This window comes from Triticum urartu, chromosome 2A, assembly GCF_056163025.1.
Source record: "Triticum urartu cultivar PI428250 chromosome 2A, HENAU_Tu73, whole genome shotgun sequence".
NCBI classification, from domain to species: Eukaryota; Viridiplantae; Streptophyta; class Magnoliopsida; order Poales; family Poaceae; genus Triticum; species Triticum urartu.
The window spans coordinates 78337289-78359163 of NC_141874.1; the positions used below are offsets into that span (position 1 = coordinate 78337289).

General features: G+C 51.3%; 1 protein-coding gene across 1 annotated transcript; it reads left to right on the forward strand.

Annotated features, from left to right (window-relative positions):
- Positions 1 to 16015: 16015 nt before the first annotated feature.
- LOC125541056 (putative pectinesterase 66) lies at positions 16016 to 17196 on the forward strand. The gene is made up of 2 exons (XM_048704546.2): positions 16016 to 16296; positions 16395 to 17196. The coding sequence occupies exons 1-2, from the start codon at positions 16016 to 16018 to the stop codon at positions 17194 to 17196; spliced, it is 1083 nt and encodes a 360-aa protein (XP_048560503.2).
- Positions 17197 to 21875: the final 4679 nt, after the last annotated feature.

A 21875-nucleotide genomic window follows, 5' to 3' on the forward strand; every position in this document is an offset into this window, starting at 1 on the left:
TCTAAATAAAATTCCATGCAAGCATGCAAGCATGCCACCTCATCATTCAACATGCATAAGAAAAGGCCCACCACAATATGCAACTATGCATATTAAAAATCCACTACAACATGCATGCATATAAAATTCCATTTTATTACGCTATTTACATTTAATTCTTATATACTTTTAGAAACTAATGTTTCAAGAATTCATGTTCCATATAATCAAAATCTCATTGAAATATTGCAAACATTCCCGCAACAACGTGCGCGGCATCATCTAGTACTACTAAATAGCTCATCCCCACTATCTCAATTACCTTAACATGCACATATGTCACCTCATCGAAGACCCACCATAACATGCATGACAAAAAGAGTTGATCCTATGCACACATCTCACCTCACCACACATGCCATCCCATCAAAGATCCACTCAATATGCATGAAAAAAGTTTTCATTTATTATTATGCCACTTATATTCAAAATATTTTTAGACTACATAATAATCAAATACAATATATAATATTTAATTTTAGGTTTCGTTCATATATTATTAATCCCACTATGCATCTTTCATATAATCAAATCACTAAAATATATGCAATCGATTCCCGCAGCAACGCGCGGGGTATTCTCTCGTTCACACAACGTGTCAGACCTAGCCAACCACGTTAGGATGTGCATTCCTTAAGTACAACTCATCTTATGCGTAATTATTTATGCTTGCTGGTAGTGCTCAAAACATCTCATCTCACTTGCATGTGGGTGATATGTCTTAATGTTATCTACTATTCTGAGAACTTTTGCTATATTTTCGTCTTCAAATTTGCATAAAAAAACTAATTGTAGTAATGTGGTTTTCAAGAAAGTTTCGGTGTTCTCTTTCGTGTTGAAAAGTTCCCCGAAAAATCATATTTGCACGTATCATGGAAAAAGAGCCACAAAGGCGGTCGAGAGGCTGACCACAAGGCCCAAGCGACATGGCTCCTGGCCACACCCAGTGACCGCCCGGGACCCACGGTCACCCTCCCGCGCCACCTCTTCGCTCATATAAGCTTTCATTACCTCAAATCTTATGATATATTTTTGCCAATTTTTATTGGGGCGTAGCCTCTGTCTTATCTGATGTTTTCGCTAGGGGCTGTTTGGAAGTTGATCTAGCCTCCGGAGAGGAAGATTCTTCGTTATCGATATCACCAAGTCCCTTTTCATCATCAGCCTCATGTTTCCCATCCATGTGTGAGTAATTCTCTATAGGAACATGGGACAGATGGGAATTGGATAAGATCCATTATGTAAGTTTTATCATATTTGTTAGGTTATTATGATTCCTAGTGTCATCTATGTTATGAGATTCATGTTGTTATAACTTTTCTATACTTAATGCTCATCACTAGGCCCAAGTGATATGATATCAAATCTGAACCGTATTTGTTTTCATGATTATCTATGTGTTTGAACTATACCTACAAGTTGTATGCACTTATTATAGTTTCTGAAGTCAAAACCTCGAAGTGACATTAATTGGAATATCAATGGGAATGACTGTAAATTGGGGATTACATTAAGTGTTAATACTTTGCTTTGGTGCTTTGTGAAATGATTCACTTAATTATCCTCAATTTCTATTAGGATCCTGCTCAAAAGCGAGGGTAGAACAAAAAAGCTATGCAAGTCCTTATGGAAGCACGTACAACTACATACAGAATACATGCATGCCTACATAAGTTGAAGATGTTGAGCTAGTTGACTATATATGCCCTATGTTTATGCTATTACATGACTGATTATATCCATGAAACATTCCATTATCCATGCCGATACCTGAGTTTTTCATAATTCTTGCTCTCTTTAAAGATATTTCGTACCTAAAAACTGATGGGTATTACTGCTTTTGTTACTCAATCGCAATCAAACAATCAACACTTCATCGTATTTGCTACTAATAAATTCTCTTGAGTAAGTACATTGTTTCTAGGTTTGGTTGAAATGCAAACTTAACTGATAAACCTTATATGCATTCTTTGTATCCTCCCGTGTTGAATCAATAAATTTGGGTTGTGATACTTTTCATCAAATATTTTTACGATACACTACACTTGTGGGTTATGAACACACACATCAAGGCAGGGCTAAGCTTAGTTGATACCAGAGCTATAGAAAACATAGAGCAATGGCAGTTGACAAGTAGGAAAAAGTCAGAAGAATGAACATGCAGCAAAAGGTTGGAGTCCAACGAGCATGTTGCGAAAGTCCAGAACCAAGCAGAAGGAGTGATAAGATCATACGTACTAAAAAATGCATCCTAGAAAACTTACTTTCCAAGTTTGAAACAAGCCTAAAGGATGATTATTAAGATCAAACACACTAGAGAATTATGTGCCCCATCTGGCAATGAACAAGTTCAGACATGAGAACCATCGTCTATTCCATGTCTCATGTGGGACCCACATGTGAACGTGAACACTACTATACAGCTTGATGTACACTCTTCAACCCAAATGTATTGTCCCGGTGACCTAATTTTTTCAACTTAAATGCGTCCTCTCGTTGCAGTGACTTTTCATTCTTCAAACACGTTCCTTTTCTCCCACTTCTCATCCACTTCCTTTCTTTCTACATTTAAATATATTTTGTACCTGGCAATTGATGGATACTACTGCTTTTGTTACTCAACCGCAATCAAACAATCAAAATTTCATCATATTTGCTACTAATAACTTCTCTTGAGTAAGTACTCTGTTTTTAGGTTTGGTTGATTTGACAACTCAACTGCTAAACCTTATAAGTATTCTTTGGATCCCCTCGTGTCGAATCATTAAATTTGGGTTGTGATACTTTTCATCAAAGATTGTTATGATACACTACACTTGTGGGTTATCAACACACACATCACAGGAGGGCTAGGCTTAGTTGATACCAGAGTAGCAAAATAGATCAGTGACAATTAACAAATCGAAGAAAGCAAGAAGAATGAACATGTAGCGAAAGGTTGGAATCTATCGAGCATGTTGTGAAATCCCAAAAGCAAGCAGAAGGGTTGATAAGATCATACGTACTAAAAAAGCATCCTATGTGAAAAACAACACTTCCAAGTTTGAAGCAAGCCTAAGGGATGATTATTAATATCAAACATACTAGAGAATGATGTGCCCATGTGGCAACGGACAAGTCTAGGCATGAGAACCATTGTCTTTGTATTGTCTCATGTGGGACCCACATGTGAACGCGAACACTACTATACAACTTGGTGTACACTCTTCAACCCAAATGTATTCTCTTGGTGATCAAGTTTTTTCAACTTAAATGCGTCCTCTCGGTGACAATGCTTTCTCATTCATCTAACGCGTTCCTTTTCTCCCACTTCTCATCCGCTTCCTTTTCCTACTTCCCCTTTAGATCCAAAGCTATTGTCACAGCAATATCGTCGTTATTAGTCCCCCCTTCGTCCCTCTTGATTCATCACTATATCCCAGCCTCTTATGACGCTTGTTGTGTTAACCACCACTAACCACACTTTCGTCATCCGTAATCTGTCTCCACTCATGGTCTGCCTAGAATGACCATCCCTATAAGCTACTGGTCACCAGCAAACCCTATTCCGCTCTCCATCCCAAAACACCATATCAAATTCCTCAGACAAGCCGGAGCATAATCACACGTGGAGGGGGAAGGTTGAGTGCCCATTAAGCCTATCCTCGTTAGGCATGTTCCGTTATCATGATGACAGTGGAACCCGTCCTTGTGAGATCATATTTTTTCGGCAAAGGGTGACTTTTATTTACTCAAAATGAAGCATCAAGAGGATACAAACACGATGATTACACACTCGGCATCTGCATAGCTAGGATACACACAGCCCACACCAACACCCACACAAACACTCCAACAACTATGCTTAGGCAACAAAAAAACTAGATAGCAATCACATCTGCGATAGGCAAACTATAGCAATGACCATATCCGAACCAACCATCCTTGTGAGATCATATGGCGGAAAAGAAGTAAGTCTATCTAGCAAGTGGTGCATTGTCTAATGCATAGGGAAGGGAAAACCCTCCTTTTCGAAAAAAGTCAATTGGTATGTGGATATTTTTTCTGTTTGTTTTCTTTTCTTTCCTTCAAACCTTTGTTTGAAAAATGAAGGTTCATGGTGATCAATCCAAACCACCCATTCCTCCTCACCATATTGGCTTGTCTCTGTTTGTTTTAGGAAATATCGCCAAGTTTATATAGTAACCAATACATATATTCCCTTAGGGATAGAAAAAGGTATTGGGAGTGCATATGTTCCCTGTTCGGGAAACATGTTGCATCTGATCTGCCCCGCTCCCCCGCTCCCCCACTCCCACGCTAGGGTTTCTCACCGCCGCCCCCGCCGCCGGCCGCCCGGCTCCTTCCCGCTGCCGCCGGCCGCCCGACGCAGCCCCCCTTCCCCTCCCCTCCCCGCCTCCCATCCCCTCTTCCCCACCTTGCCGCCTCCACCGTCTCCCCGGGAGGCGACCGGGGCAGCGCGCGCCCTCCCTTCCTTCTCGTCCGTCCTCCTTCGCCCTTTCCCCCCGCCACCGCCTGCGGTCGCCCTCGGGTCCGGCCGGGTGGTGTCGGCGACGGCGGGTCGTCCCTTACCCGTGCGCTCTCCTCCTTCCCGGGGTGGGGGGAGGGGGCGGTGGTGCTCGGCTGGTGGTGGCCCGGCGTCCTGGTGGCGGAGGGCGGAGGCCGGTGGCGCTCGCCGCGGTGGTGCCGCCTCTTGGCGGCGGGGCGCTCCGGTGGTGCTGGTTGGCCGGTGGCTTGTCCCCGGCCCAGATCTGGGCCCGTAGGGCCCCATCTGGGTCCTTGCGGGTCGGCTCCGGCGCGACCGCGACTCCCTCTGTATGGGGAGGTTGGGGAGCGGCTTGGACTGGGGTATCGGCGTCGACGGCGTGCCAGCTGCTGCGCGGAGGCGGGAGCTATTAGGGCCTCTGAAGGCCCGGCCGGGCCTGTGGGGCTGAGGGAGTCCAGGATTAGGGAGTCCTCAGACTGCCGGACTAGATACTTTGGCCGGACTGCTGGACTATGAAGATACAAGATTGAAGACTCCGTCCCGTGTCCGGGTGGGACTCTCCTTTGCGTGGAAGGCAATCTTGGCAATTCAGATATGTAGATCTCCTCCATTGTAACCAACTGTGTAACCCTAGCCCCCTTCGGTGTCTATATAAACCGGAGGGTTTAGTCCGTTGGACAACAACAATCATAATCATAATCATAGACTAGCTTCTAGGGTTTAGCCTCTACGATCTCGTGGTAGATCAACTCGTGTAATACTCATATCATCAAGATCAATCAAGCAGCAAGTAGGGTATTACCTCCATCGAGAGGGCCTGAACCTGGGTAAACCTTGTGTCCCCCGCCTCCTGTTACCATCCGCCTTAGACGCACTGTTCGGGATCCCCTACCCGAGATCCGCTGGTTTTGACACCGACATTGGTGCTTTCATTGAGAGTTCCACTGTGTCGTCACCATAAGGCTTGATGGCTCCTTCGACCATTGGTAACGATGCGATGCAGGGTGAGGTCTTTCTCCCTGGACAGATCTTCGTATTCGGCGGCTTCGCACTGCGGGCCAACTCGCTTGGCCATCTGGAGCAGATTGAGAGCTACGCCCCTGGCCATCAGGTCAGGTTTGGAATTTTGAACTATACCGCCGACATTGGCGAAGACTTGATCTTCGATGGATTCGAGCCCATGTCAGGTGCACCGCACATTCTCGACGAGCATGACTTCGCTCTACCGCCGAACGGTGTTCGGGACATCACACCTGTGGCTACTTCGGCCCTCAATCCGAAACAGATCGTGCCATTCGAGGACGGGTGGATGGACCCCGCCACGGAGGCCGCACACTTAGTGATGATAGAGTCGAATACTGACTTCACCTCCTACGAGGCCTGTGTTGCCGGATCCTTGGATTCGTCCCCGGCCACAGGCTCCAAACCACCCACGACCGTGCCTATCGAATCTGATTGGGCACCGACCATGGAGTTTTCCTCCGCAGATATCTTTCAACACTCGCCCTTGGGCGACGTGCTAAATTCATTGAGGTCTCTCTCATTGTCAGGAGACCCTTGGCCGAACTATGTCCGACTTGAGTGGGAAGCGGACGACGGAGAAATTCATTCCCCACCCACCACCCACTTAATAGCCACTGTCGACAATTTAACCGACATGCTTGATTTCGACTCTGAAGACATTGACGGTATGGACAACGATGCAGGAGAGGAATAGGAACCACCGCCCATAGGGCGCTGGACAACCACTTCATCACACGATATATACATGGTGGATACACCCAAAGAAAACAATGACGAGGAACGGAAGGATGCAGCAAAGGATAATCCCCTCGAGAAGCAACCAAAGCAACGACATAGGCGCCGCTCCAAATCGCGCATCAGCAAAAACAACGATAATAGCCCTGGAAAGAATAATACCCCGGTCGACACCCAAGAAAACGACGACCACATGGACCCAGCAACAGAGCAGGATGAACCAGCGGACGGCGAACATAGTACGGAGCTGCTGCCCGATCACGGTGACACCAAGTAAAGCTAATCAACCTGTCTCCGGAGAGGAGAACAGTCCGGACGGCGATGCACACATCATCCCGGAAAGGCACTTGGAGCAAGAGAACCTCCATAGAAGGCTCATTGCCGCCGCGAGGAGTCTAAATAAGCAGAAGCAAAGGCTTAAAGCCACAAAAAATACACTCAACAGTAGATGGAACAAAGTGCTCGACACTGAAGAAAAGTACGGTGGTAGTCGCCACACAAAGAGCTATCCAAAATGCAAGCTGCTGCCTGAATTCGATGACGAGGCTTTAGAGCCTACACAGCCGAAAAATAAAATGGCCGATCAGCCGGATCGACCACCCCGTGGCCGCGATAGGGAGGCTAATGATGTCAAACATAAGTTAGTACACGATTTACGTGAGGACTTGCACCAAAAAGCCAGTCTGACCAGGTCCATCTACGGATCTAGGAAGCGCGCTCCGGCATAGAATCAAAACTGAACACTACAACTGTCAGAACGCCATGACACATCCAAATACAGGGGTGCCACGCACCCCCTATGCTTCACAGATGAGGTGCTGGATCACGAATTTCCCGAGGGATTCAAACCTGTGAACATAGAGGCATACGATGGAACGACAGACCCTGGGGTCTGGATCGAGGACTTTATCCTCCATATCCACATGGCTCGCCGAGATGATCTCCACGCCATCAAATACTTGCCCCTCAAGTTGAAGGGACCAGCTCGGCACTGGCTGAAGAGCCTTCCGGAAAGCTCAATTGGAAGTTGGGAAGAGCTTGAGGATGCTTTTAGGGCTAATTTTCAAGGGACCTATGTCCGACCTCTAGATGGAGATGATTCAAGTCACATAATTCAACAGCCCGGAGAGTCAGCCCGAAAGCTTTGGAACAGATTCCTCACTAAGAAGAATCAAATTGTCGACTGCCCGGACGCCGAAGCCTTAGCGGCTTTCAAACACAGTGTGCGGGATGAATGGCTCGCCAGACACATTGGCCAGGAAAAACCAAGGACAATGGCAGCCCTAACAAGCCTGATTACCCGCTTTTGCGCGGGCGAAGATAGTTGGCTGGCCCGTAGCGGCACCAGTGACCCAAGCACATCCTAAGTCAGGGATGGCAATGGAAAACCATGACGCAATAAAAGCAAGCGTCGAAACAATGAAGACAGCCCAGACAACACGACGGTAAACGCCGCATTCAGGGGCTCTCAACCCGGCCAACGGAAAAAGCCATTCAAAGGCAGCAGAGATGGACCGTCTAGTCTAACCAAGATTCTAGACAAATTATGTCAAATTCATGGCACCTCCAACAAACCTGCAAATCACACCAACAAAGAATGTTGGGTCTTCAAGCAGGCCGGCAAGCTAAACGCCGAACACAAGGGGAGGGAGACACTAAGTGAAGACGAGGATGAGCCTTGCCAGCAAAACACTAGGGGACAGAAAAAATTCCCACCAGAGGTCAAAACAGTGAACATGATACACGTAACGCAGAGGAGGAGCAAACGCGCACTCTGAGACGTATGCGCCGTGGAGCATGTCACCCCCAAGTTCGACCCCTGGTCGGCCTGCCCGATCACCTTTGATCGCAGGGATCACCCGACTAGTATCCGGCATGGAGGATCGGCTGCATTGGTACTAGACCCAATAATTGACGGATACCATCTCACCCGAGTCCTTATGGACGGCGGCAGTAGTCTTAATCTGATATATCAGAACACAGTCCGCAAAATGGGGATAGACCCGACAAGAATCAGCCAAAGCAATACTACCTTTAAAGGAGTAATACCAGGCCCAGAGGCCCGCTGCACGGGCTCTCTAGTACTAGAGGTTGTATTCGGTTCTCCCGACAACTTCCGAAGTGAAAAGTTAACCTTCGATATCACTCCATTCCGAGGCGGCTATCAAGCACTACTCGGAAGAACATCCCTCGCTCGTTTTAATGCAATACCGCATTATGCTTATCTTAAGCTTAAGATGCCCGGTCCATGTGGCATCATCATAGTTAGCGGAAAAACAGAGCATTCCTTACGTGTAGAAGAACGTGTGGCGGCTTTAGCAGCCAAACACTGAACGACCTCTACATCCAGAATAAATGATCGGTCGTCAAGACCGCGGACACGGCTAGACGAGTCCGGCGCACCCCTAGCTGTAACAGCTCAGATAAACCTGAGATTGGGTCGATGGATATACCCCCATAGGTGGCGCTAGGGGTTTCCCGCATGTAAAAAGGCCTACAGTTCGGCTTGACCTTATTTAGATTTAATTTTAATGGTTTATTAAGAATAACCAATTTTTTGCACGAAAACGTTCACCTGGGCTTTTCTCTCTTACAGATGATCATCGTGCTACACCCTTCCAGGATACGGCACAACAGAGACACAGGCGCAGACATGCAGCAGGGCCCTGTTCAAAGGTTTCTTTTAGATTAAGACCCTGTGTAAACATTTTTTACTGTCTCTTGTTGCTTCACACCCTCTGGATACTCAAGATAACCAAGAGGGATGCTGGCGTTCTTGACATTTCATCACGTCAAACTAATGCACATACCTGGAAATTCAGCGCTTATTATCGAGGGCGTTACTCAGCCCAGTATACGTTGTAAAGACCGAATACCTTAGGGAGTGTTCGGTGCCGCGTGTTTGGCCTTATATGCATCAGCTCCGAATCATGTCTTTGGTCAATAGTTGGGTTTGCCCGACTCCCGTGTTTCGCTACCTTACGTTCCGCTCTATCGGCTAAGGTGGCACCGGGAGAACTACCGCGATTGTGCCCTGGTTCATCTGGATGAGCACCTCAGTAGAGAAAGCCAAAAACTGACTGTCATGATAAAGCACGAGACTGGTCAACCACTCGAGGACTCAGCGGAATCTTCGCGATTCCTCCGCATTAACGAAGGACCGGTTTCCCGGTCATGTATGCACACGCACCGTATTCGGATAAGTGCGGAAGTACCAGGGGCTATATAGTAGCCCCACTATCAAACTCCTATGACTAAGTGAAAGTGTTAAAGCAATATAGTTCGATTGCCTTGTTCGCCATGCTAACACCTCCTTAATGGACCAAGACGTTGGATCAATTGTGAATACACGCTTTTCCGAATATCCCCGCATTATATGCGTGGGGGCTGAAGTCGACGACTACAAACTTTCAGGTTATATACATACATAAACGGCCGCACAGGAGGCATCATAATACTTTCAGTCAAAAAGTATAAACATAGCCTTTATAATCCAAATAGCATTGTTTTTACAATTGGGATACATGTCACTCGAACATGCTACTCTTCGAGCACTGAGTCTCTATTAAACGAGCGCCTTCTAGAAGTTCTTCAAAATAGTGCTCGGCCGAGACCTGGCCTACCGCCGGACCCCGGGTTGCAATAGCGGTGGCATCCATCTCTGCCCAGTATGTCTTAACACGGGCAAGAGGCATCCGCGCACCCTCTATGCACGCCGACCTCTTTGCAGTGTCGATATGCGGCACAACACCAAGGAATCGTTGCACTAAACTAAAATAACTATTCGGCCTTGGTCCTCCCGGCAAAGATGATCCACGACAGACCTCATGGCAATCCCGAACAACCTATGGAGCTCAGCCCACTCGGCATTTGCTCATTTAACAGCAGTGGACGCGTTGGAGCACTGAACTGCGGCCATAACAACTTTTCCACTTTGTGATCTTTTTGATCTTTGAAAAACTCAGTCGCATCAGCTGCACTCCTTGCCATGTCCACGTACGCATCTGCAGCACTCCATAATTGATCCAGAGGGGCATACTTCGGATATCCAAACTTCGTCCGCAACAAAAAGGGCTTCCCAGCCGTGATATCTCCGGCTTGACGAAGCTCCTCCTCCCCCGCTCTGATTTTAGAGCGGGTTTCCTTGGCTGGTACCATGGCTTTCGTCAGGTCCGCCGTTTTCGCTTGGCTTTCCTTTTCAAAAAGCTCATACCGGGCGGCGGCATCCTTCAGCTCAACAGCCATCTTGGCTATTTTATCTTCGCTCATGCGATGAGCAGCCTGTTCGACTCTTAAGTCTTCGACCGCCTTCAGGGCGGCCGCATCACTCCTCCTGGCTTGTTCCTTGGCTCTGGCAAGTTCCGCCCGAAGGGTCTCCACGGCGGCAGCTCCATCTACAGTCCCAACATATTATAGATACTAGCATCATGCTCCTCTTAATATTTGTTGACCACCCAACAATACATACCCTGTGCCTCGTCAAGCCACTTGTTCACAGGCGCAATGTCGGCATCTGCCGCGTCAAGTTGCCGGCTCAGTCCGGCAAACTCAGCAGTCCGGCCAGCCACTGGACCGTCAGCCGCCTGCACAGGAAAGCAGCGCGATTATTACCTAGGACTATGATCCTCTGTTTGCCGCCTCCAGACAGCAACCACAGTCTCAGGGGCTACTATCTGTATAGAGCACACCTAGCGTGTGCGGTACCATAAAAAAATTTATATATTACTTTGCGTACCTCAAAGCCTCTTAGTAGGCTCGTAAAAGCTTCATGCAGCCCACTTGTGGCGGATGAGATCCTCTCAACCACCGTACTCATCAAAGTACGATGCTCCTGTGAGATAGCTGCTTGCTCCAAAAGACCCATCAGTATGTCCGGTTGTGCACCGGACAATCCCGGGCTCTTTCTATTGCTCCCCTTAGGAGCCGAATACTCCGGACTCCGGGTGGCCGAAGGGTTACCTTCTGGCCTTGGCGGATCAGGAGAAATCCTCCGTGATGACACCTCAGGGTCGTCCGCCCCAGGAGGCGGGGAGACAGGGGGAGGCGTTTAGCTCTCCATCATCTTTGGAAGAAGATCCCCCGAAGACGAACTCTGTCGAGAAGGGCTACGATCCAGCCTGCAAGACATATGTCTCGGTTATTGTCCTCAGAGATAAAGGATGATATATTTACCAAAAGTACTCTTGTTCACTTACAGCTCGGTGGAGGGCTGATCCCCTTGCGGGCGATGTGTGGTAAGGATGCCCTTCGGGGCAGGGCCCCCTGGCGAAGGTTTCTTCCCTCGTTTGGAAACCCTTGTTTCCTAGTCTTCGGAGGTGGTCCTTTTCCCTCCTTGGGGAGAGGGAATTTCAGATTCTTCTCCCCGATTGTCCTCCTTCGCGGAGACACTAATTCCCCTGGTTTGGATGAGTAATGCATGAGGCCCGCTTTCGGTTTCCTTATTCCTCCCCTTATCTTCCCCTGATGGCACTTGATAAGGTTCGTGCTCAAGCATCCTGGCTAGTACAGGATCCGGTGAGCCTTTGGGAAGGGGGGCCGAACACCTGATCATCTTCGCCTTTCTTGTCCAGTCCTGGCCAAGAGCAATTTCTTTAGAATGATGTTATGATGAATGAAAATATAGCGTGTTCGGCCGCAGAATTACTTACGTGGGTATGTAGACGATTGCAGTTCAGACCCGCATCCTCGGTGGTGTCCGGACACTTTATTCGTGATCCGAAGTACAATCCATACATCCCTTCGAGCGTCATGCCGAAGAATTACTGAATATTTCACGATCCTTCCGGGTTGAACTCCCACATACGGAGAGGTCGACGTTGGCATGGCAGCACCCGACGGACTAGCATGACTTGCATTACCTTGACAAGGCTGACATCTCTCTCGAGGAGATCTCGGATGCGACTCTGCAATGTCGGCACATCATTAACTGGCCCCCAGTCCAGCCCCTTGTTGACCCATGATGCTAGTTATGGTGGGGGGCCGAACGGAAGGTGGGGGAAGCTACCCACTTAGTAATTTGAGGAGCTGTGATGTAAAACCACTCCCGTTGCCATAAGTTGGACATCTCCGGGAAGGAACCTTTTGGCCATGGAGCATCGACGCCTTTGCTTATTATGGCACCTCCACATTCTGCGTGTCGCCCATCAATCATCTTTGGCTTCACATTGAAGGTCTTGAGCCATAATCCGAAGTGTGGGGTGATGCGGAGGAAGGCCTCACATATGACGATAAACGACGAGATGTGAATCTGGAGCTAGATCGTGGAAGTCGAGCCCGTATTAGAACATGAGCCCTCTAACAAAGGGATCGAGACTAAAGCCTAGCCCTCGGAGGAAGTGGGAAACAAATACGACACTCTCGTTGGGTTCGGGAGTGGGGATGACATGCCCTTGAGCAGGCAGCCTGTGCGAGATTTCGGCGGTCAGATACCTGGCTTCCCTTAGCTTCTTGATGTCCTCCTCTATGACAGAGGAAGCCATCCACCGGCCTTAAAGGTTGGATCCATACATGGTTGAAGGTCCGAAGCGCTTAGCCTGAGCCTTGGGTGTTGGAACTCAGGGTGGGGGAAGGGAAGGATTGAGCGCGAGAAGAAAAGGACAGGCCTTGGCCCCTTTATAAAGAGGGCGAATATCAAGCGTCCTCCGCGTGGCCGTTTGGAACTTGCCTAAAATCGAGGAGTCATACTAACAAGCACGATTGGGTTACCCACACCCGTATTGATGAGAATCCCGTGATAAAGGGAACACGATCTCTGCTTCGACAAGACGTGCCAATAAAACTGCCTCGCAACACGTGAAGTGGCAGGCAGGGAAAAACGGTTCGTAATGACCGGGCTACGGCAGGATGTCACGTTATGAAGAGTTGTCAGCAGATTAGATTTGTGGAATAATATACTCTCTACGGTGGTATGTGGAATTTATTTTGCAGAGCCAGACACGATTCTTATGTTCAAAATCTTCTATGGAGTATTCAGAGAAGGAACCCGCCTTGCAATGCCGAAGGCAAACTGCGCGCCGGACTCATCGTCATTGAAGCCTGGTTCAGGGGCTACTGAGGGAGTCCATGATTAGGGGGTCCTCGGACTGCCGGACTATATACTTTGGCCGGACTGTTGGACTATGAAGATACAAGATTGAAGACTTCGTCCCGTGTCCGGGTGGGACTCTCTTTTGCGTGGAAGGAAAGCTTGGCAATTCAGATATGTAGATCTACCCCCTTGTAACCGACTCTGTGTAACCCTAGCCCCTCCTATGTCTATATAAACCGGAGGGTTTAGTCCATAGGACAACAACAATCATAATCATAATCATAGGCTGGCTTCTAGGGTTTAGCCTCTACGATCTCGTGGTAGATCAACTCTTGTAATACTCATATCATCAAGATCAATCAAGCAGGAAGTAGGGTATTACCTCCATCGAGAGGGTCCGAACCTGGGTAAACCTTGTGTCCCCCGCCTCCTATTACCATCCGTCTTAGACGCACAGTTCGGGACCCCCTACCTGAGATCCTCCGATTTTGACACCGACAGGGGCCACGGGCCCGGTAGGCTCCTGCTTTGGCGTCCGATCGGCTACCGTCATGGACGGTGGAGGTGGGGACCTCCCGTATGCTGACGGTGCTGTTGCCCTAGTCCCGGCTCCTCTTCTTCGTTGTGCAGACCATCTTCGCGGTGCCGTGGTGAGACAGCGTGGGAAGCTTCGTGTCCGTGCTGGCACAGGGTGGTGGTCGGTTTGGTGGTGAGCTGCGGAGTGCCTGAGGTGGATGATGGGATCGGAAGAAATCCCTGTTGGCTTGGCCGACACCGACCCGGCGGTGCCTGAGGGTGCCACTGGACCTTCCTGGAGGGCGTCGGGGCTACCCTTCCTCTCTCCTCGCCGTGTACCGAGGGAAACCCTTAGCAGCAGCGTCGCCATCACCGCGTCCCTTCTTGGAGGTGTTGATTGGTACTGGCGCTTCGGAGTCTCGGAGCTTGGTGGGCGACTCCGGTGGACGCAGCGGTCGTGAGGCTTCGTCGTTTTTGTCGATCCGGCATTTTCGGCATTTGTTTCTTTTCTTTTTCTCTTTTTTCTTTTGGACGTGCTTGTGCTGCTTCTGCCCCAGCACCTATCATTGGTTGTATCGGATGATTGCTTTGGAATACAAAGCGAGGGGAAACCCTTTTTCTCAATATATATTCCCTTATGGTAAAGTTAGCACCTGCATAAGTTAGTGGTAACCGCTGTATACCATCATAGTTTAGTTAGGAAATTAAGACGTAACCACATGCATAAGTTAAAAAAAGAGTGAATTCCGGTTTTTACCCCCTATTTTGACATTTTTGACACTACTTACCCCATTTAGCGAAATTTCATCCATTTTACCCCATTTAACAAAAGTTCTGCCACGATTTACCCTGTTTAAAATTTCATGAGTGTTCTGGCAGACAGGTCCCAATTGTGAAGTCTAGCTGGCATGCCACATCGATGGTTTTTTCCTGCTTATTTTTCTCTCTCGTGAACCAGTCCTCTCGGCTTCTCCCGACCGGACCGGCCCGATGGAGGTCACTTGCGTCTCGTCCAACGCATAATGCCCGAGTCGACCACGCTCCTTACTCACGCCTAATAGATTGCATCGCCCGTCCAGGCTTCTGCCCATACGTACTCGTCAGGCTCGCTCGAACTTATGGTTAGGGATTGTCAGGCAACGGCAGCGGCGTGATTTCATACCTCCTCGAGCGGCGTTATATATGGTCGTGACATCAAGGCAAGAAATGACCCCGTGGAATCCGGCTCCGTCAATCTCACCAACGTCTGGGCGCGACATCAAGGCAAGAAATGACCCCATGTAATCCGGCTCCATCAAGCTCGCCGACGTCGGCATGGGCGCGTCCATGTACATGCCCCCATCAGGTTGTGCTCGGTTGCAGATCTATGGGGGCCGCTCGTCCAACAAATCAGCGAGGTTGGTGAACAAGCAAGCCCTCACGTCGTACCCCATTCCACATGATTTTGACCATCTCCATCATATGGGTATTATGAAGTTTTCCTGACTCAGACAAAATTAAAATGCTTATTAGAAGATCACATGTATACATATCACCCATCTATAACTGACGTACATTGATTTAAAGTTTTTTCACCATTTTGAATATTGTTGAAATCCTTTTTTTCTTTGTTTGCAGCGTGTGTGTGATTCGAAGGAAGGCGAACAATGTGTGCTATGAATATTGGAGGCCAGAGTGGTGCGGCCCAACTTACGCCTTGTGCGTTGGACGCGAGCGACCTGCTCTGGCGATCATATCAGGCCAGCCCACTCGAGCGAAGCTGCGAGGACTAGTTCAACATGGAGAAAAATAGGTAGGTAAAAACTGTTGATGGGGCATGCTAGGTGGACCTAACAATTGGGACCTACTCATCAGAATGCTCGCAAAATTTTAAAATGGGTAAATTGTGGCAAAATTTTTGCTAAATGGGGTAAAATGGATGAAATCCTGCTAAATAGGGTAATTAGTGTCAAAAACATCAAAATAGAGGGTAAAAACCAGAATTCACTCTTAAAAAAAACGTAACCACATGCATCTTTCAAAAGCTGTGCGTGTGCGTGTTTCTTCCTACGCAAGATCATAAAAGCGATAGATAAAATGTTGTGCGTGTGCGTGTTTCTTCCTACAAAGTCCGTTGTGCGTGTTTCTTTCTACAAAACCCTTCAAACGGTCATAAAACAGTTGTATTAATACGGGACACGTATGGATAAATGGATCGATCGATTCGTGTCTTCCACGGAGCAAAACGACCAAAGATACGTACGTGGGAGAAATTCATGGAGCATCACCGTGTCGTTAGTCTGGTCGCGGTCGTGGTCGTGCTGCTGCTCCGGTGGCCGGCTTTGAGCTCTGCGCAGGCGCCGGTGTCGAGGACCATCACGGTGGACAGTCAGGGAGGAGGGGATTTCTGGAGCGTGCAGTCGGCGGTGAACTTGGTGCCCGACGGCAACCGGGAGTGGGTCAGGATCCACGTCCGGGCAGGGAGCTACACGTCCGTCGTCTTTTGCTATACAATTCCATATTGCACTCAACTAATATTTTGTACTCCTTCCAAGATGTTTACGTTGGTGCAGTACGTGGTGGATGCAGGGAGAAGGTGATCATCCCGGAGGAGAAAGGCTTCATCTTGCTGGAAGGGGACGGCTCCTCGAACACGGACATCAACTTCAACGACTACGCCGGCGCCCACGTCCGCAGCCGCGGCGAGACGTCGCCAACATACCAGAGCGCCACCTTCACCGTCCTCGCCGACGACTTCATCGCCCGGAACATCGCCTTCAAGAACACGCACAACGCACACGATAAGATCAACAAGAGCCAAGCGGTGGCGGCGCTGGTCCGCGGCGACCGAAACTCCTTCTACGGCTGCGCCTTCCATAGCTTCCAGGATACGCTCTGTGACGACCTAGGCCGCCACTACTTCAGCGACTGCTTCATCGAGGGCGGGATCGACTTCATCTTCGGCTACAGCCAGTCCATCTACGACGCCTGCACCATCGTGTCCAACATGCCACCATCCTACGGCGAGAAGCCCGGGTCGGTGACCGCGCACGGCAGGGTCGACGCCAGTGCCCCCGGCGGCTTTGTGTTCAAGGGCGGTGAGGTCAGAGGCACCGGGCGCCAGTATCTCGGACGCGCGTGGAACGTGTACGCCACGGTCGTCTACTACCACGTGAACATGTCCAGCATCATCGTCCCGCAGGGGTGGCAGGCATGGAAAGCCGACGGCGAGACTAACGATGTCGTATTCGCAGAGGTTGGGTGCACCGGGCCGGGATCGAACATGACCGAAAGAGTGCCGTGGGAGAAGCAACTGAGCGAGGTGGAGGTGGAGAAGTTCGTGGACATGAGCTACATCGACGACGGTTGGATAGGCGAGCAGCCATACTAGTATGAGATGGCCGGGCCTTCTTTTCCTCAACTCACACTGTGTGCAAGTAGTGCTCAAAAAGGGAAACTTTGTAACACCAATCTGTTCTGTTTGTTTGAAAATATACACCATAGCATCTATATATTTTGGAAAACATACAAAGTGAATTGTCTTTGTACGTTTTCCTAAATATAGACGCAAGCAAAAACGACTCATGCTATTGTTCCACCACCAACGAAATGTCATCGAAATCCAGATATGAATAGTGGCATTTTTGCTTTAGCCTTTCTGTCACACTATAATGCTAAATTTGTATATTTTATTTTTCTTGTGTATTTTCAACTTGGAGTTAAACTTTTCAGGGTTTTTTGTCACATGTCTTATGAACATTTCCAACATTTCCTCCGCTGCCACCACCGCCAAGAAGGAACGACGACGACCTCCAGGGAGACGAAGCAGGGGGCTTTCAGGAGCCACGCGCGGTTGCATGCATCCTGGGAGGAGCCCACGCTCCGGCTTCCCACCGCATCTTCAAGCAGTTTGCTCGTGAGGTGAATGCGGCGCTCCCCAGGCCTGACGCTGCGCGCAACCTCAGGTGGACCAAGTAGGTCATCACCTTCGACCCCAAGGACCAGCTCAGGTGCACCGCAGCCCCAGACACTCTCCCGATGCTCTGCACTCCGACCATCAGCAACGTCCTCGTGACCAAGACCCTCATCGACGGTGGAGCAGGGCTCAACGTCCTCTCCGTCCAGACCTTCGAGACGCTCCAAGTTCCCTATGATCAGCTGCACCCAACCAAGCCATTCTATGGAGTCACAGATGGCTCCATGCTCCCGATGGGGCAGGTCCGCCTCCCCGTCACCTTCGGCGATCGCGACAACTATCACACCGAGCTCATTGACTTCGACGTCGCCAACATCCACCTCTCGTACAACGCCATCCTAGGGTATCCGACCCTCTCCAAGTTCATGGCGGCGACCCATCACGGCTACAACGTCCTCAAGATGCCTGGGAGTGGCGGAGTCATCACGATCGCCTGTGACGAGAAGGAAGCAGTGCGTTCACTGGAGCGCGCCTACCAGGCTGTAGCGGTCGAGAGCTCCGACGGAGATGGAGCCGTCTTCGTCCTGCAGACCGCCCCCAAGAAGAAGAAGCACCTGTCCATAGACGGACCTCAGGACGCAGGGGCTCCTGATGGCACCTCCTCAGGTCCCGCCTGCTGACGAGGCGCCCTCCACCCTCGCATAGGGAGGCGCGCCCAGCGCCCCTCTCAGGACGGGCTCGGGGGCTCTCCTCTGGAATGCCTCTGGTCTGACCAGCATCACGAGGGAGGTGTTCAGGCACCACCTGCGGGCGTGTCTCGATGTGCGTTTTTGTGAGCCCAGCGTGAGTCATACAGCGTTGGGGGCTCAGGGCTTCATCGACCAGGCTACCGAGGAACTTCAGTACGCAAGGCTCATACGCGGTGGGCGCAACCGCACGACACCAAGCTCACTTACCCGCAACCCAAGCAACCAATTCTGCGTCTGTGTTGACATCGCAGGCCTCGACCGAGCCACTTCTCTGGAGCCTTTCTGGCCGATGGCTGTCGACTGGAGGAGGACTCTCACCTGCAGCTACATTCACACGCTCTTCGGCTTCCGCAACGCAGCTGCCACATCCCAGTACCTCACGCAGCAGGCTTTGGGGGCCAGGAGGCTAAGTGGCAGGCGGTCCTAACGGAGCAGGAGCCGGACCCCCATGACCACTGAGGGCCTCCGGAGCCCCTGGGCCTCAGGATCCCGGCGATCCTCAGGAGCGATCCGCACGACTCGCGTCTTCAGCTACTCCAACTCTTCTTTGACGACAAGTATCAGGTGATGTCTCAGGTATTCAATCGAGGGCGCCACCCGGGCTACATCATCCTCGAGCTGCTGGGGGCTCACCCCCACAGCTGTCTCTTTTGCGCATGAATCAGAATTGGTTGTCCTCTTCGCATTATCTACATGATATATGGTTGGCACCCTCACCGCCACTAAGGTCATGATCCCTTGCAAGCTCACCCGCGACCGCCCCATGATTAAGGACTGGCACGGCGTCTGTGCTCAGGTCCGACCCTGCAGCGTCGCTAAATCCAAGGGCTGAGCTCTGTCTCGCGAGCCATTCCCGTGACGTCACCTCCCGTGGTCCTTGGTGCCTTGTTCTCGCATGGGCTAATCGTTGATGGGCAAGTGGAGGCCCGTGACAGGTGCCTCACTCACAAGGGAACCGCGCGCCGGCTGTTTTTCTTTTGGACTATGGCATGAGAAGACTGGGCACGGCGTCTGTGCTCAGCTCCGTCCCTGCAGCGTCGATAAATCTAGTGGTTGAGCTCTGTCTTACGGGCCGGTCCCGCTAATGTCACCTCCTGGGGTCGTTGGTGTTGCGGCCTTCTCATGCAATGCCCTTTGGAGATGCACTCGGCGTAGGTCCACGCAACCCATCTCTTTTCAAATTTTGCAGAAGAAGACTCATGCGCAACCCGCCTCAGGGTAGGGTCTCGTGGGTGATGCGTAAGATCACGAGAACTTCCCCAGAGTCGTTCAGCTCGTCCTGAGGAGGGCCCATATACACCTTGGCTGTCCTGCCGTGCAAGCCACGTGTCAGGATGGGGTTGTACACGCCCTGGAGTCTCTCCCGGTGGGAGGCTCCCTCCCACGGTCTAGTGGAAGTACCATGCTCCGCACTCGCAGAATCAACCGAGGAGCAGTTTTGCCCATGAACCGGTGGAAGCACCAAGCTTCGCACTGGCCGCTACGACCGAGGCGCGGTTATGCCCACACTCCGCGCAAGTGTGGTAGCTCTATGCTCCGCGCTAGTTATAAACAACTGAGGGCGGCCCCCAGCGGTCGCACCAACCTCAGGGAGCTTTTCAGCCCACGACGCTCATAGCTTCTCCTTGGAAGGGCGTTGCGAGGGGGGCTAGGCACGGGGGCTATGCTCAGGTCATGCCTGGCAGACGCCACCCTACCAGGTGCCCAGACACCTGGCTTTCTCGCGCCCCCATCCTAGGTGAAGTCTCATGAGCAAGGTATGGTGCTCATTCTCCCTCATGAGAGCTGTTCATACGTCAAGGGGGACCCCTGGGCATGGCGACCCAGGAGCCTCACTAGTCACGTAGCCCCTCACTCCTTGAGCCCAGCGCTCAACGGCGGTCGAGGTATGTGCGGGGCTGGGCCCTGCCGACGCAGAATGCAAACGGGATCGCTTGAGCGTCAAGGGGGACCCCTGGGCATCGTGACCCAGGGGCCTCACTAGTCACGTAGCCCCTCACTCCTTGAGCTCGGCGCTCAACGGCGGTCGAGGTATGCACGGGGCTGGGCCCTGCCGACGTAGAGCACCTAAGCAAACATGAAAGGAAGCAAGCATGGAAATCACAGAATTCAAGTCTAGATATTACAATAAAGTCAAGTTCGCCAAATCCAAATAAGTTCTTACGCCTCCCCGAGGCACTTGCATCTCTATTGCCTAAGAGGGACAGGTCACGCGTCACCAGGAACACCACCCCCAGCTGCACCCTCGATAGTAGAAGCCCGAAGGAATGCCTCCACCAACTCCTTGACCTTCTCCGCCAGGGCTTCAGAAGCCGTGTCCTCCAGGCTCGCGGCCAGCGGCTTGGATAGCGTGGCCAGGTCGAAGTTGGGGTCATGAAGGTGGAGATGGCCGCACACCTACACTAAGGTTGAGGTAAGGAGCGCGCGGCCCTCAGTATCAGCTAACTGGCCAATTGCGGCTGCCACTCCACGCAGGGCCTCCACGAGTGCGGCAAGGAGACCGGTGGCGCCATCCTCCGGGGCAGCCAGCTGCTCCTCGAACCCCTCCCCATAGGCAGCCAGCAGCGCCTTGCGGGCCTTGAGCTCGAAGGCGGCGAGGGCCTCACGGTCCACCGTTGCCACTTTCTCCGAGGTGGTGAGGGCGTCCTCCTTGGCCTTCAGCTCGGTGTCGCGCTTGGCTTGGGCCGCCTTGGCCTTCTCGGTCTCCGCCTTCAGCTCCCCCAGGCTTGCGCGGTCGGCGAGTCGCTCCTCCCGTAGCTGAGACGCATCGGCCTTCTCAGCCTGGAGCTCCTCCTCCAACCTCTTGAGCTCCAGGGCGCCCTTCATGCTCTCCTCACGAAGGGTCTTCAGCTCGCCTTTCACCCCGAGACAACGCTTCTCGGAGGACGTTGCCTTGGCTTGCGCAGCATCCCGCGCCTGTGTAGCCAAGGCGGCCTCCTCCTGACCCTTGGTGGCGGCCGACGAGGCCTGACTCCAGGTGGCCTGCACGGACTCCTCCGCCAGCAGCCACCCCGAGAGTAGGCCCAGGCGCGCTTCCACCACGCGGCCATCACCGCCCCGAAGGTCGGCACGGAGTTGGCCCAGCATAGTGGAGGCTGCCTCGAAGGCCTCAGGACCGGACCTCGCCAGCTGGCGATGGGGCGCCACCATGACCGCCCGCTTGGCAGAGGGCTCAGGGCTCCTGATGCCTTCGCTGGCGCGGTAGGAACAGGGGTCGCCTGACCCTCGCGAGGAGCAGCGGCGGATCCTCCAGGAGGTGTCACCACCACGCACTCGGTTGCCTGGCTGGCTGAGGCGTGTGGCACCATGGCGGCAGCAGCAGGAGGGGTAGGACCCTGAAGGGTGGCCTCCCCCTTCACCTTATTCATCATGCCACCGAGGCTGCTGCATTGGAGAACATGCGTC

Bases quoted from the DNA above. Each gene is read 5' to 3' on its own strand.
- LOC125541056 (XM_048704546.2), top strand. From the start codon at position 16,016: ATGGATCGATCGATTCGTGTCTTCCACGGAGCAAAACGACCAAAGATA. The intron at 16,297-16,394 runs GTCCGTCGTCTT...TGGTGGATGCAG, and splicing joins GTCCGGGCAGGGAGCTACAC to GGAGAAGGTGATCATCCCGG.